General features: G+C 43.0%; 1 protein-coding gene across 1 annotated transcript in view; it reads left to right on the top strand.

Moving 5' to 3' along the window:
* The window catches only part of Dcbld1 (discoidin, CUB and LCCL domain containing 1), a 63,337-nt gene extending 50,077 nt beyond the window's left edge, over positions 1–13,260 (top strand). The window contains exons 9-13 of the mRNA XM_013032780.1: positions 3,630–3,670; positions 8,137–8,224; positions 9,535–9,584; positions 10,667–10,786; positions 12,392–13,260. Coding sequence (XP_012888234.1) covers positions 3,630–3,670; positions 8,137–8,224; positions 9,535–9,584; positions 10,667–10,786; positions 12,392–12,942 — 850 coding nt within the window. The 3' untranslated portion in view covers positions 12,943–13,260. The remainder of the gene's footprint in view (positions 1–3,629; positions 3,671–8,136; positions 8,225–9,534; positions 9,585–10,666; positions 10,787–12,391) is intronic.
* The last annotated feature ends 3,670 nt before the right edge of the window (positions 13,261–16,930 follow it).

Raw genomic sequence — 16,930 nt, 5'->3', positions numbered from 1 at the left:
TGTGTGGCTATATATAGGAAAAATAAGTTAGGACCAGTGTGTGTGTGTGTGTGTGTGTGTGTGTGTGTGTGTGTGTGTGTGTGTGTACCTGTCCTGAATTCAGAACCTGGGCGCCGTCAAGGACAGAGGCTATATATAGGAAAAATAAAAAAATAAGTTAGGACCAGTATGTGTGTGTGTGTGTATGTGTGTGTACCTGCTGTATATAGGAAAAATAAGTTAGGACCAGTGTGTGTGTGTGTGTGTGTGTGTGTGTACGTACCTGTCCTGAACTCAGAGCCTGGGCGCCGTCTCTGAGCTTTTGTGTTCAAGGCCACAGGAACCACAGCTCCATTTCTGGCATTTTAGGCAGTTTAATTGGAGATAAGAATCTTCCAGACTTTCCTGCTTGGGCTGGCCTTGAACTACAGTCTTCAGATCTTAGCCTCCTGAGTAGCTAGGATTATAAGCAAGGGCTACCTACCATCATCTGGCTAGGATTGACTTTGGGTTTTAAATATCTTGCCTGTGTTTGTGTGTGTATATATATATGTGTATACATATATATGTGAATGCTATTGTAAGATAATAAGATAACAAAGCTTAACCTATACTGCCTAGATTTATTTCATTTTTGAAGAAAAATAGTTAAAATTGTTGACTATGAAAGTAGATTTTGTTATTTGAACTATTTCTGCATTAACTGGACTTAATGCATGTATGTAACGTCTGTGTGGTGTGAAGTTAAATTTCTGTGCCAAAAACAATACAAAAATGGTGTCATTAATGAATAAGAAAAAGGGTACCCACATGTGGCCTATCATTTTTTGAGCTAATTGTGGTTGTTTTGGGGGGAGTCGATAGAAAGTTCAGGACCATCTCGGGGTTCCGTCTCCTGTCTAGTTCTGTGAGTTGGCAGTGACTTTATATCCCATCTCTTCTGTACATTTAGATTTGCAAATCTTTTGGGAGTTGTTGTGTTTATCTGTGTTGTTTTGCTGTTGGGAAGCTGCCTTGCACGCGGTCATTGAACTTCTGTTCCCACACACGATTGTTTGGCATCCAGGAAAAAACAGAGAAGGAAGCACTGCAGCTGGAGAAGAAGGGGTTCCGAAAGTAAACATACAGGGCTCTTCTGGGATTCATCCAGGGGCAGACGGCTTCCTTGACTTAAGGAGACCAGAATGGAATCAGGAAAAAGGGCTGACCTCATACAGAGGATGAGGACTCTAGCCTCCGAAGGCAGAGCCTTTCTTTGTGTGTTCCCCTTGGGTTTTTCTGGATTGCTTCTGTGGCCCTCTGGATGGCTTCTTGGTCCTCTAACCTGATTGAATTCACTCACCCCAATGAGGGAATGCCTAAAGACGCCTCTTGCTCTCTCCAGGTGTTTTCATTTTTCAGAAAGGAGGCTTATTTTCCTATAGCAGCAAGTGGTCACACGTCAATCGAAATGGGAAAACATCCCAGGTGATAATGAAGGAAAGCCAAGACAGAGAGAGTGCAAGAGAACCTCCACTGGTGTGGTCTTCAGAATCATCCATTCCATACTTAACCATTTTGGTCAATACTAAAAAGTAAAAGTGAACATTTCAATAGCAGTGCAAGTGAGCATGGGCTCTTTGGGTTGCCTGTGGAATTGTTCGGCTTTTTTTTTTTTTTTTTGGTTGGTCATGGGGCCTGAACTTGGCCTGGGCGCTGTCCCTCAGGTCTTCAGCTCCAGGCTAGTGCTCTACGACTTGAGCCACAGCACCACTTCCAGCTTTTTCTACTTATGTGGTACTGAGGAATCGAACCCAGGGCCTTATGCATTCACTCTACCACTCTAGCACTTCCCAGCCCTAGTTTGGCTTAATTTGGGCCTTGTTTCCAGTGTAATCATTACTGTCAAAACATTAGAGAAGAAAGAAAAATAAAAAACAGATAACACATGTCGTGACCGCCTCGACCCGCAAGGATGACGCGACAACAGGTTCTTCTCTCAGGCGGTTTATTCAGGACCTAGTTTACAGCTTCTTCTCTCCTGCTTCTCCTGCCCGCTTCTTCCTGCTTCTCTTTCCCTCCGCCCCGCCCTCCGGTTATAAGCCCCCTGGATGGCCAATCCCGAAGCGCTACGTGGCATATACCGATAGGGCTGCAAACACGGAAGCAAACTAGGAGCCAAGTCATAGCCATATAAGGAGTTGTTTTTTACAGAGAACACTCGTCACCAGGAAGAGGAAGGCAGGCGGGAGCCAGCGCCATCTTAGGTCGGAGCCGCACCTCGTGGCCCCGCCATTTTTGTGGCTGCACCTTGAACCAAGGAGCTACAATGTTGCTTTTGCAGCAGTCTTTGGTCGCGGCTCCAGCAGCTCTCCACAAACACAGAGGCTCTACCAAAAACATAACTTTATTCCCAATAATGTCCCACCCTTTAGGGTTCTAAGAGCAAGGCCCCTGTCTAACAGAGTGCTGACTGTTAAATTTGGCAAATCTCATAGCCATATGGACCTGTTTTCTCACCTGAGAAATGATTGGCCTCTGTGTTCTATTCAGTGCAGACATTAGGACAGAACCTTTGTGCAGAACCCAGGGATGGAGAGTCTTAGACTGAAAGTAGATGAAGAAAGTGAAAGAGAAAAGATATTCCAGAGTTTTACTTCCTAGCACTCCTCAAATGCACTTGAATAAATTACTTTTAAGTTCTTGGTGGATTTTATGATTTAGTGCTAACCGATCCCCCACCGTTATACTTTGTGTGTGTGTATGTTGACCTCTAATGCCTAGGATGGAAAATAGTATACATAAGAGATTACTCCTATCTATATTATAGTGAGAAGTCCACAACATTCATGCTTTCTACGTATTTTTCACAATATTTGCTTGATGAGGGATGTTGGACCTTAGGATTTATCTCCCACAAAGGAGGCAACTAAAAAGGAGGCAACTGCGGGCTTGAGAGATAAACTCCACTGTGAGAGAAAGATGTAGACCCTCAAGTCCGAACTCCAGGGGTCCATGCCAGGTGGGAGAACTGGGGGCCTGACCCTGCCAGGTCAGTGAGCGTGAGCGGCACTGAGCTCTCTCCTGATGTGGCCTTCTTACCCAGAAGCAGCAGCTGGCTTGTGCCTGGGTGCTGACTGCCAGTATAGGTGAGAGTGCAGCTGTGGAGAGAGGGGCACGGTTGGGGTTGTCTCTAGAGCAGCAATGCTCAGCAGGGCAACTGTTGACAGGTCTGTAGAGCAAGCAACTGGAAATGACCTGCGCATCTTTCCTGAAGCGGCTCAGTGGCCCTCACTGGTGGGCGGTGAGAGGGAGGCTCTCCGTGACTGCTGAAGCCCAGGGCACTTGCAGTGCAGCATCCCTTCTGCCTGTCGCCTTGTCTTCATGAAATGGGACTTAGGGTCGCTCTGAGACTGTCAATCTGTATGTCCTTTCTCAGCACATGTGACATGATAGAAGCGGCACAAGGGTTTGATTCAAAAGCAGCGTCACCTGTATGAATTTAGGAAGCTTGCTCATCTTTCACAAGCCGGAGTTTTCTGATGCAGGCAATAGCAGTTGAGCCAGCAGAGTGCCGCGGGGACTGCGTGAAGCCGTGGCACGAGGCACCTGCATTCGTCCTTAGGATCTGATGATGTGACTCACTCCTCATGTCTGTCTTTTTGTTTCAGTGGCTCCCTGTCAGAAAGGCGCTTTCTGTTTGCCTCCAATGGTAAGGACCATGCTGCTTTTTTTAAGAGAATTTGATCATTGAAAATTCCTCGGTGGTAATGAGGCAGGGATGGTGGTGCACCTCTTTAATCCTGGCACTTGGGAGGCAGAAGTAGGAGGATCAAAGGCATATTCACAGCCAGACTGGGATAGTGAGATGCAGTCAAAACAAAAACAAAATAAAATAAAATTCTTCACTATGAGTTTATTCCTGCGTATCCCACACACAGATTAAATAGTTGGAATAATTTCTTTTCTCTAGGTTACATGGTTCCAAATTTTGCCTGAAGAATTTATAAGACAATAAGCCTCATTAGCATTAAGCAGAAGTTTGTTTTTTTTAAATTTAACCTCTTTCAGGATTCTTCCAAAAAGAATGACAAATATGTATGAAAATGTGGCAGTCAAAGCCATTATTTTGTATGCTAAATGCTAATTTAAAAGAGAAGAAAATGAAAAGTAAAATAAGAGAAGAAGCTTTCAAATTTTACCAAATGTGCCAGGTGCCAGTGACTATGCTTGTAATCTTAGCTACTCAGGAAGCTGAGACCTAAGGATCATGGTTTGCAGCCAATCTGGAAGAAAAGTCTGTGAGATTCTTATCTTCAACTAACAAAAAAAAAACAGAAGTAGAGCTTTGACTGAAGTGTTAGAGAGCTAGTCTTGAGCAAAAACACTCTATGGCAGCACTCAGGCCCTACGTTCAAGCCCCAAGACTGGCACACACACACGCACACACACACATACACACAAAACACACACACAAATATTACTAACTGATTTGTGGTTATTTTGAGTAAGTCAGTTGAACATGATGAGTATAGAAAAATAAAATGCTAATTATTTTAGTTTCTTCCTCATGAAGTATACTTCATGTGCATATCCTCTCTCAACATAATTTTTTAATTTTTTTATTATTATAAGGGTGATGTACAGAGGGGTTACAGTTACATAAATATTTACTTTTAAAGTAAATATTTTATGGAGAACAATATGCCTGTTTCTTCTTGGCTCAGGAAGAGATGTATGGCCTTGCTACTTCAGCATTGTTTAAGACATGCTGTTGTTCAGGTCCAGTGCATGCATATTATTAGTAGAGTGTACTTATTTTTAGCATCCCTGGTCAAATCTACTTTTCAAGGGTACAGTGAATAGGAATCCCTCTCTAATTCTTCTTAAACAAAGAAGCATTGTGTGTGTGTGTGTGTGTGTGTGTGTGTGTGTGTGTGTGTGTGTGTGGTGTATGTGTACTGCTTCTAGGGCTTGAACTCAGGGTCTATGCACTATACCTGAGCTTTTTTGTTCAAGGTTAATGTTCTACCACTTGGGCGATGGCTCTGTTTCCAGCTTTTTGGTGTTCAATTGGAGATTTTACTGCCTGGGCTGGCTTTGAACTGTGATTCTCAGATCTCAGCTTCCTGAGTAGCTAGCATTACCGGTATAAGCCATCCATGCCTGACTAAGAAGCATTTTAAGAACCACTGTAGTGTGCTTTAATATGGGTAACATAGAAAGTTAATAAAGAAAATCTATAAGGGAGACAGAAATGTCATTTTATAGGCAACAGACTTTGATATCTATGAAAAAGAAAAACAGCACTGTACTACAAGCGAATTCAAATACAAGTATTAATGACAAAAACTAGTAACTAAACATTCGATTTGATATCAGAACAGAGGTAAATCAGCTAAGTATTTTTATATAAAATGAATTACTTAAGGCAGTACTCTGAGTGAGTCAGCAAACTCTTCAATTCTGGTCATCTCCTTTTGCATATCATTATCACTAATGTGGTTTTCCAACATCCCTTCTCTCTCAGGGAATGATTCATCTGTGCCCCGTGAAATGGTTTCAGAAACTGGTGTTTCAACCGAGAGAGAGAAGATAAGGCAATCACAAAGCCCATCCCCTCGGGAGAAACGCCAACAGATAGACCAGTTTCTGTTTCACGGTTCTTAAGAAAAGTATAACTGAGGGGCTGGGATAGCCGGGCACCAGTGGCTCACGCCTGTAATCCTAGCTACTCAGGAGGCTGAGATCTGAGGATCACGGTTCAAAGCCAGCCCAGGCAGGAGAGACCCTGAGACTCCTATCTCTAATAAACCACCAGAAAACCGGAAGTGGTGCTGTAGCTCAAGTGGTAGAGTGCTCGCCTTGAGCTGTAGAGCTGAGGGACAGTGCCCAGGCCCAGAGTTCAAGCCCCATGACCGACAAAAAAAAAAGAAAAGTATAACTGGTACCCATCTAATTCAGTTCTTAATAGCGCCAACAAGATATATTTTTCTCTGTCATATAAAGAGGGTTGTTGAGAGGTATTTGTACATGCTTACATGTCATCTGACTATAATTATATGATGTAATGCCTTGAGTCGAGAAAGATTGACAGCAAACTTGTATGTGCTTTTAACACTAGAAAAATAGTTGATGGAAAAATAAATTAATAGATCCATGCAATGGAATATTTTACAGCTGCAAAAAATGTGTTACTAGTATAGAAATACCTCTAATATACTAGGAATTAAAAAATAAGCACAGAACCATCTATGTAGACATTTTTGCAAGAGAAGGAAAAGAAAGAATGAACCTATATATTCACTTCAATATCTTTAGAAGAATGTCAAGAAATAGAATCTCGGTTCCTATGAAGGAGAGGGAAAAAAAGGAAGGAGACATTTTACTCCATATCTTTTTATACTTTTTGATTTTTAAACATGTAAGTGTGTAATATATCCAAGTAATGTTCAAGTAATGAACACTAAAAGTATATTCTTCTCAGAATAGAAAATATTTTACATATTAAGTTTATAAAATTTGAAAAGATTAGAAAAATATAAATAAAGAAACACAAACTCAGCCATAGCTCAGCATCCAAACATGCTCACCATATTCCACTGTGTCCAGTCAGGTGTGTTTATCATTCTAGGTTCAAGACAGACATGGTGGCATCTTACCTACTAGATTCTATCCCATCGCACACATTGTCCACTTTGTGTTGTATGATAAGCCTTTTATAATGCTGTTAGGTAGTTGAAAATGCAACTGTTAATATCTTTATACCATGTTTGAAAATCCAGATATAACATTATTTAACTATTCCCTTCCTGTTAGATAACTTAAGTTTGTCAGTTTCCTCAGACTTTTCACTCTTAAATAACATTACTGGCATTTGTCACTTATATAAATTTGTATTCGTCTAAATTTCCTTTCTTCCTGTTCATGAACTATATATTCCCATTTTTTATGTATGTGTGCCAATATTCAGGGCCTCCCTTTTGCTTAGCTTTTGTGCTCAAGGCTGGTGCTCTACCACTTGAACCACACCTCCAGTTGTAACTTTTTGCTGGTTAATTGAAGATAAGTGTCTCAAACTTTTTTTTTTTTTTGCCTTAGCTAGCTTTGAATCCCAAACACCACCACCACCACCCTCAGTTCTCAGGTTTCTATGTAGCTAGGATTACAGGCTTGAGACATCAGTGCCTGCCCCACATACCCACTCTTTATCATTCCTTTATTTTCTTTCCAAGGATCACCAAAAACAAAAAGTGGAAGAGGAAGGACTTACTTTTCATAGTTCCTGCAAGCCAGGAGCTACCACAGAGGCTTAGAGTAACATCTTTGTAAATGAAAGGGCGGTAGGAAAACCCAGAGTTTTGTGAAGCCACGTGGAATGCCAGTGCTTCCTGCAGTCCTCCGGCTGCATTTCCCCCCAGTCCACAGCTTCTAAACTCTGATAATTAGAACCTGACAGCTCCCCAATCTTCTGTGTGGGCTCAAGTCCAAATTCATCCACCTTTGAGGGAAATTGAAAGCTGTCACCAAGCTAGGAACTCCACACTGAGCCTTCATCTTTTATCTGTCCAAATAATTCCTGGCTGAGTGAGAACTTAAACCAGCTCCCCTTGATCCTAACTTTTGGAGCCCAATAGAGTTCAAGAAGCTCAGAGAGCTGGGTGCTGGTGGCTCAAACTTGTGATCCTAGCTACTCTGAAGGCTGAGATCTGAGAATTGCAGTTCAAAGCCAGCCTGGGCAGAAAAGTCCCAGTAAGACTCTTATCTCCAATTAACCCCTCAAAAATTGGAAGTGGAACTCTGGTTTAAATGGTACAGCACTAGCCTTGAGCAAAAAGAGCTCAGGGACAGCACCCAGGCCCTGAACTCAAGCCCCACAACTGACAAAAAAGAAAAAGTTCAGAGAAAACAAATGTTAGTCTCTGAGGCGCCAGAGGGAAACAGGAAGAGAACATGGAAAGGATGGACAGGATAGACAGGAAGTTGTATTTCCCTGAACCTAGCCAGGATTCTGAATCCCCTTCTTTTGCTTGTCAATATCAGTAAATGCCTAGCACGTATTCATTTTCCTTGAGCATTAAACGGTTGAAGCCTTCTCAGATCTGTGTTTGGTTTCGGGCCCTCAGCTTTGCTTGTTACTCATTCAGGTTATGACATGCTGGCTCTCCCCTTCTCTAGGATTAAATGTTACAACTGTGGCCATCCCATTGGTGCTCCTCGTTGCCCTGCTTCTGGCTGGAATGGGCGTCTTTGCTGTCTATAGAAAGTATGTGAGTTTACATTTTTTAATCCCTTCTCTAATTATGTAAGCAATTGTAAACCCAATCACATTTACTCTTCAGATATTCCTGTGTAGAAAAGCAGATGACTTCTCTCCAGATAAAATGAAAATTGATATTTTTAAAACAAGGGGAACAGTGATAGAAGAAATTAACCAGTGTTCACTTATAAGCAGTTTTTGTCACTTAGAAGCTTTTACTCAAGGCTTCTAGATGAGCACTTGTTGCAGAAGTCCACACCTAGGAGCAGACATAGTCTCTCTTCTCTCTTTCATCCACCTTGGATAGGAAAGCCTGGAGACCTGGCTTCCAATGCAGTCACCATGGAGCCCGGTCCTTCTGCCTCCCCGAGCCTCAGTTTCCTCATGTACTAAATAAAGGATTTAAGCATCATGAGGACTGAATCTTTTTCCCAGACCCCAAACCCCACATTCATCATAACAAAGAATAGGACATGGGTTTAAACAAAAAAAGAAAATTGTTCTCAAGTTTTCCTCTTTTGTATATTTTAAACAGCTTCACAACTTGTATATGTATATATTAATCCAAGAAGAATGAAGAATTATTTGCCAACATGAGTGAAAGTTACAAAGTCTCTAGTTTTTGGGGTTTTTTTTTTTTTTGGTTTGGGGCTTGAACTCTGGGCCTAGGCACTGGCCCTGAGCTCTTCAGCTCAAGGCAAGCACTCTACCACTTGAGCCACAGCACCACTTCTGGTTTTTCGGTGGTTAATTGGAGATAAGAGTCTAACTTTCCTGCCCAGGCTGGCTTTGAACAGCAATCCTCAGATCTCAGCCTCCTGAGTAGCTAGGATTATAGGTGTGAGCCACCAGCACCCAGCTAAAGTCTCTAGTTTTTAAGCCTCAATTAAAGCTAAAGCATGCTTAGTGCATTTATGTTAAATGATTTTAGAAGACTTCCACAATTTTGGAGTATAGAAAATAGAGATGAAATGAGAAACATGACTGTGAATAACTGCTGCTGGATATTATTAGTTGTGTGAATTATTGAGCAAATAGAATAATGATGCATTGCTTCTTGATATGAGAATTTTGTGACCTTTATTATAAGACAAATTTATATACATACACATATAATATATATATATATATATATATATATATATATATATATACCCGTATGATCCTGACTTAATAAGCTTATGGCAACTACAGTCTCATCTAATCCTCACAACAGTCTTATGAGGTAAGTACAGTTATGATTCTCATGTTATGCAAGGAGACAGAGGCAGATGAATTGGCTTGTAAGTACTCACTAGGACTTTTTATCTTAATAGGAGGAAGAAGAAAGGAAACCCATATATATCTGCTGAGGCTCAGAAAACAGGTTGGTTAAAAACTTCATCTGCAGTTCTCTTCTGTCTTTCAGGAAGTGAGAGACACACAAGTAGGCTCAGTGGCCAAGTGCTAAACCTAGTATGTGGAAAGCCTTGGGTTTGATTTCCAGTACTGGGGGGAAAAAGTGAAAGGGCTCAGTGGCCAAGTGCTTTTTTTGGGGGGGGGGAGAAGGCGCTACTAAGAGTTAGGCCTCCACACTCTCTTTAAGGAGAGGTTACAGTAGCCTCCATCAGTAAACTGAATGGAGTCCAAGTACAGGGAATGTAGCTCAGGGGTAGAATATGTGCTTAGGGTGTGCCAGGGCCTGGTTTTGATACCCAGCAGTGCAAATACATAAGTAAACAAACATGAGTGTAGTCCAGTACTGGGCTTTTTTTTTTTTTTTTTTTTGCCTGTCATGGGGCTTGAACTCTGGGCCTGGGCTGTTCCTCAGCTCTTCAACTCAAGGCTAGTGCTCTACCACTTGAGCTGTAGCACCACTTCCAGTTTTCTGGTGGTTTATTGGAGATAAGAGTGTCACAGAGTTTCATGCCCGGGCTGGCTTTGAACTGCAATCCCCAGATCTCAGCCTCCTGAGTAGCTAGGATTACAGGCGTGAGCCACTGGAGCTTGGCTGGGAGCTTCCACCTTTAGACATCTCTCTAGACCCCTGTTAACTCATTAGTTGGGCAACCTGTGTCATAAAGATTCCCTGAAATTTGTGCATGCTCCTGCTTGGTCCTCTCCTGATTTTGCCAGAGAATACAGTTGGAGGCCTAAAGGTGCTGACTTAAACCCCATCTGTGGTGTCCTTTCTGGGTCACGAGTGCCATGTCAGTGTAGCTTATGGAAGATGGCTCATGGAACAAAACCCTGGGACCTGATGGGTTTGCAAATACATTTTTAAAGGCCCGTGGAAGACACACTAGATGCACTGTTGGCTATTTTGTTATTGGTCGCCGCATGCTGTCCTCCACACGTGCACCTAATGAGTTGTGGCTGTGCCTTTATCATTACCATTGAGGAATATTCATGAAGTGCCTGTGTTATATTTATGACATACTGATTTGCTTCCTGTTATCTTTATTCCAGACTGTTGGAAACAGATTAAATATCCATTCGCCAGGCATCAGTCATCGGAGTTTACCATCAGCTATGACAATGAGAAGGAGATGCCACAAAAGTTAGATCTCATCACCAGTGATATGGAAGGTAAGTGCTATATCTTGGGACTACAGGCTGCTTGTGGGAAGGAGCGACAGGAGGAAAACAGGGCTAAAATCCTTCTGTAAAGTGCAATATGTGTAAAGTACATTCTGTGCAGTTATAAACTGACACTGAGATATGGCTTCACTCAGCTGAGCCTGTTACACCTGCTGACTCATAATGGCATTCATAAATCTTTGCATGGCCCTGAGTACTACTTGTCTCAAGAAACCTTTCATTTATATGTTACCAAGATTTTGATAAGAGCTCTGGGAAAGAGGGACTAGAAAGGTAAATACTGCCCCTGCCTGGCCAAGGAGGTAGACAAGGGAACTCTCCCGTGCTTGAGTGGTTGCAGAGGCCCTGAGAAGCTATTGCTTTTGCCAGTTTTCACTTTCTGATTTTCCTATTTTTTCCCTTTCAGTCTGTCTCCAGAGTTATCTCAGACTTTACCGCTCTTACATTTCTATAGAATCAAACTATACTTTCTAGCAAATGATTAACACACACACTGGAAACAGGTTCAAATCCTAGCTCCATTATCTGTTACCAATATGCCCTCCTGGTTTCCCATCCGTAACATGGAAGTAAGTGAGACCTTACAGGATTTTCATGAGAAGTTTTATTAACCAAGTCAGGGGCCCAGTGGCTCACACTTATAATCCTACCTACTCAGAAGGCTGGGATCTGTGGATCACAGTTTGAAGTCAGTACAGGTAGGCAAATGTAAGAGACTCTTTTTTATTAAAATATTTTTTTATTGTAAAGATACTATAGAGAAGGGTTACAGTTATATGATAAGAAACTCTTATCTTGAAGTAGCAAGCAAAAAGCTGGAAGTGGGGATGTGGCTCAAGTGGTAGAGCTGCAGCCTTGATTTTAAAAAAAAGCTAATAAGAAAGCAAGGCTCCGGGTTTAAGCTCCAGTACCAAAAAAAAAAAAAGTTTTTAATCTATTTCTGACAGTCTTCGAATAATGGCTGGCACAGATTCAGAGTTCAATAAATATGAGCTTTTCCATTGTCTGATCATCGCTAGGCTCAGACCTATTGCTTTAGTCTTTATTTTCATTAAACCGTTGGCCCTCTGTCTCTGGCCACATCAACCTATTTTCATGATTGCTCTTTTTTTTCTTTTTAAACGATTTGCCTTAGTTATGCAAGAGAGGATTTCATGGTGACATTTCCAAACATGGATCCAAAGCATTTCAGTCAATCTCTCTACCCTCTCCTTTATTCCTCTTCCTCATTTCAAGAGGTTTCATTGTTTTAACAACATACATCCAACATCCTCTGTTTCCTGATTGCCCTACATCCTTTTACCTCCATTTCCCAAATGCAGCACTTCAAAGGCTACTTTGAGGCCTCCTCCAAGGATGCAACCTAGCAGTTCTCTCCCTTCTTTCTCTGGGTTCTTCTAGCCCTTTGAGACTTCCTCCCCGAAGCCCCAGGACGAGTTCTTTCATTCCCCGGGCCGGAGGCACTGTGGGGAGTTGAGTGGCGCCCACACCAGCACCCCCGGCGGGCCATCAGCCGGCTCAGCCGCCCTTGGTGGGGGCTGGCCAAGGGCTGGCGCGCCAAGGATGCTCCTCTTTACTCTCTTTTGGTTTCAGATTACCAGCAGCCTCTCATGATTGGCACGGGCACAGTCACGAGAAAGGGCTCCACTTTCCGGCCCATGGACACGGACACCAAGGGGGAGAGCGGGGTGAGCGCGGAGGACGGCGGCCACTACGACTGTCCTCAGCGCGCTGGCGCCGGCGGCGCGGGGCAGCACGAGTACGCGCTGCCGCTGGCGCAGGCGGAGCCCGAGTACGCCACGCCCATCGTGGAGCGCCACGTGCTGCGGGCGCATTCCTTCTCCGCGTCCTCCGGCTGCGGCTACCGCGTCCCCGGGCCCCGGCCTGTCCACAAACACTCTCTGTCCTCCGGTGGCTTCTGCCCGGCCGCGGGGGCGCAGGGCGGGGACTATCAGATGCCACCCGGCCCCAAGCCCGCAGACGGGGACTACGACAAGCCCCAAACCAGCAGCTTCTTGGCTGTTGAAAACAGAGACCCCGCCTCTCCAAAGCCACAGGTGCATCCTGAGTTGAATGATGGTTATTCATCCCCCAGAAACTGCCTCACGCCCCTCCACCAGACCGCCATGACGGCTCTCCTGTGAACACGATGTGCACGGCGCCTGCCTGGTGCCAAGCCGGAGGCTTGTCGCGTCACTGATTAGTGTGTGCGTGCGCCACGCGCGCTGTGACTCAGTAAGGATCCAGGAGACAGCGCTCCCACGCTGTTTACACCAGTGGTTTTTGTTCTGACCCTTGGGGTGAGAGCCCGCTGGCTTGTGTAAGGCTAGAAACAAACAAAAATGGACATTTGTCACCTGGCATTTTCATTTTTCTGTGATACTGAGCTCCTTGAGTGTAAAATGTGCAATCTGTACAGAGCTGTATTTAAACAATTAAAGTAACTTAAGTTCACTTTGTCAGATTGTAGTTCTGCGCAAATTTACATGGGAAGTGCCGCTGTTGCGTAAAGCTGTAGTAGTGTTCTTGTTTTTCAATGTGTTTATCTGATACTGTGTCAGCAGCAGGTCTGTCTTAAAACTCAATCTTCCTATTGTTGTGCCTGCCTTTCCTTTCCTTTGATAACTAACACTTCACAGCATTTTTTAACATTCTTCCCTGGAAGAAATGAAATTACTTGAAGTACTGAAAGCACACTGAGGTAGTGTTTTAGCAATTGGGAATTAAAAACAAACCGGCCTCTGCCTGTTTGCTTAGATGCCACTTGCTGTGGCTCAGGAGCTGAGCATCTGTGCCCTGCAAGGGACTCTGGCCTAGCAAATGTTGTACAGCTTTCATGTGCTGAGCCTTCCTTCTAGAACTCCAAGCCAAATGCTGAGACTTATTCAGCTACTTGTAATGAAGGCGACACAGCAATTGTTGTGGAGTTACCATCTCTGGTTTTCTGTGCCCAAGAATAAAAACACGGCTGAGAACCAGGTGCTCAAAAGGCTGAGACTTAGGATCCGTTCAAAGGCAGCCTGGGCAGAAAAGTCTATGAGACTCTTATCTCCAATTAATCACCAGAAAAGCTGGAAATGGAACTGTGGCTCAGGCGATAAGAGCTCAAGACTTGAGCAAAAAAAAAGCTCAGGGACATCATCCAGGTTCTGAGATCAAGCCCCAATACCAGCACAGACACATAGACATGCACACAGACAAATATGCTGAGGTCAAAAGTCTACAGTTCATTCTTCTCAGAAGTGGAATGTATTAGGAACTTTCTTGTCTCCAGGAAAATCATTTGAAATGTGTTCTTATGACAGTGACCTAGTTCAAGACTAAATAGAGCTTTTTTACTAACATTAACTGAGTTTATGAAAAACATTTTTTTCCTAAGTATTTTTCTACAATATTCGAGTAGCCCAGATCTCAGCTGTACCTTACGCTGTATTTTATATTTTATCTGAGTATACTTTGTGAATTAACTGTGGGGATTTACCTCTTTTGCCAAAGAGGAAAGTATATCTTGCATTTTAATAGAAAATAAGGACCAAAAAAATCATTGCCCAGAAAATGTGTTTTAACCCTATTTGTGTGGCTCTCACTTCCTGTGAAATGTACATATGTGAAAGCATTGAGGGTGCTGGCGGGTCATAGCAGACTGCTGATTATTGCAGAAGACTGTTTACTTCATGGAGTTTACATGGTTTCATGTTGATACCAATTGTGTAATAAACTATGTTAAGTCAGAGTGCCCTGTCTTTCACTGCAGCTCCGTGTGCTGGGGACTGAGAGGGTCATTCCTGTCGCAGTAATGAAATTAAGGCTTTTTTTTTCTTTGTTAAAAAGAGTCTCTCTTCCTAGCACATTCTCTCTTTTGAAACTCAGAGATAACCTGGTACATGCCTTCTGGCTTTATAATAGGTAACACTCTAATGCCTGGTCACCTAGGTAATGACTACAGGAGGTGTGTGTGTGAGGGGCGGGGTGGGGGTGGGGGACGGCAGAAAAAACCTGGCTCAAACTAGATGAAGCCAGGGGCTGTCCTTACCTGGACCTGGAAAACTATCTGATGGGCATATTTTAATGTCAAGAGGGTCAAAACCTCCACTCTCAGATCACATTAATGCTACCATCTTTTTTTGAAGATGTGTTCTATGAAGAATGATATTGTTTACACATGCCCAGAGCAGCGATTATTTCCTTAAATTGCATCCAGTCACATTTCCCCACACTTCAGACCCACCTTAGTTTTCCTTCCCATAAGTCCTTATAAGCTCTTTGGAGAGGTGGATTTAAGTGCCTCTCATGCTTAGCTACTTTGTGAATTAAATCATTTCTCTTGCAAAATGCTTTGCTTTTAAGGCTCAGCCTACTGGGCCAGTTGGTGAAGATGGACCTGGTTCAGTAACAATCCTCAATAAGAGGACAGCTGGTACAGAGAACAGGCCATGGGGTAGAGGCAAGTGTTCATTCTAGACCTGGATCTGCCACAAAAGAGGTGAGAAATCTTCAGCTAATTATGTGACACTTGTTTCCTCAAGATCATGTTAATCTGTCTTCCTCTTCCAAAGGATACTGACTGAGAATCAACTGAGACATTTATCAAAATATTTGTTCTGTAATGGGCTTTATACCCATCTAGTTTTTCAGTGGACTTTTTTTTGGGGGGGGTCCAGTCGTGGGGCCTGAATTCTGGGCCTGGGCGCTGTCCCTCAGCACGTCAGCTCAAGGCTAGCGCTCTACCACTTGAGCCACAGAGCCACTTCTGGCTTTTTTCTTTTTGCATATGTGGTGCTGAGGAATCGAACCCAGGGCCTCATGCAAGTAAGGCAAGCGCTCTACCACTGAGCCACCTTCCCAGCCCTTTCAGTGAACTTTTCACAGCATTTTAATATTAAAACTTTAGTACATAAGGATACACTTGGAAGGAGAGCACAAGTGGCTCACACCTATAATCCTAGCTACTCAGGAGGCTGAGATCGGAGGATTACAGTTTGGAGCCAGCCTAGGCAGACAAATATACAAGATACTTAGCCTTCAAACCAGAAAAAAAAATCCAGAAGTAGGAGGGTACTGGTGGTTCATAGCTATAATCCTAGGTACTAAGGAGGCTGAGATTTAGAGATTGTAGTTTAAAGGCAGGCCCAGAATTTGAATTGTAGCTCAAGTGGTAGAACACTAGGCTTCAGGGGGGATAAAAACTCAGAGACAGAGCCCATGGCCATGAGTTTAAGCTCCAGGACTAGCATTAAAAAATAATGAAGAGGTGAGACTCAAGTGGTAAAGTACCACGTGAGTCAAGTGATGGCAAAGTCCCTGCGTTCAAGCCCCAGTACAAAAAGGAACAAACAGGCAGGGACCTACAGCCCTCCTTTACAGGAGAGCTGGCTTCTCCCTCACATTTCTTACTCATCCTAGAGGTCTAACCATGACAAAAGAGAACAGGACTTCCTCTTGGCATTTCTTCAAGATGCTTGGTAAAGGTGAATTGGAAGGCCTGATAAAACACACTGCTAAGCTGAAACTAGCAGATAAGAGCAGAAAAATAGATCTTTCTCTTTCCAGGTTTTGTAACATTAATATCTACATCCTACCCAGTAGCATGGATTATTACATTCGGTCACTTGTAATAGTTGTTATAAGATACCTGCTCAACAAGCAAGACTATATTGACTACAGACACTGCTCTGGGTTTTTCAATTGTTACTTAAACTTCCATTGAACACTTGTAAACAGCCTACAAAATGTCTAAAAGGGTATGAGGAGTTGCTCTAGGTTATTTTATAATGCAGTGAGTTCTTAGCAGAAGATGAAATCTGTAGGCACCATGAATAACTATATGGTCTTTCCTAAATATGTCAATTTTCTTTGAACAATTACAGCAGTCCAGATGTGGCTACCAGGCTGACCAGGCTGGAAATGTTGATCTTGCACTCATTCACACACCAAGTAGTTATCCCAACACCAACACTCCGTATTGGACAGAGAACATGTGGCCTCTCTTCAGGATCTGGGAGCAGTTTGAATGCTGCTAATGGTAAGCTAGGGTGAGGAAAATGTAAGGTTTAGGGTGAAAATGAAACTTTTTTTTAAATTTAATTTTATTTTATTTGTGAACATACTGTACAGAGGGGTTACAATTACATG

Source organism: Dipodomys ordii, unplaced genomic scaffold (genome assembly GCF_000151885.1).
Source record: "Dipodomys ordii isolate 6190 unplaced genomic scaffold, Dord_2.0 Scaffold157, whole genome shotgun sequence".
Classification (NCBI taxonomy): Eukaryota; Metazoa; Chordata; class Mammalia; order Rodentia; family Heteromyidae; genus Dipodomys; species Dipodomys ordii.
Note: the sequence above shows the minus strand (reverse complement) of the source record. Positions and strands in the feature narration are given on the sequence as shown.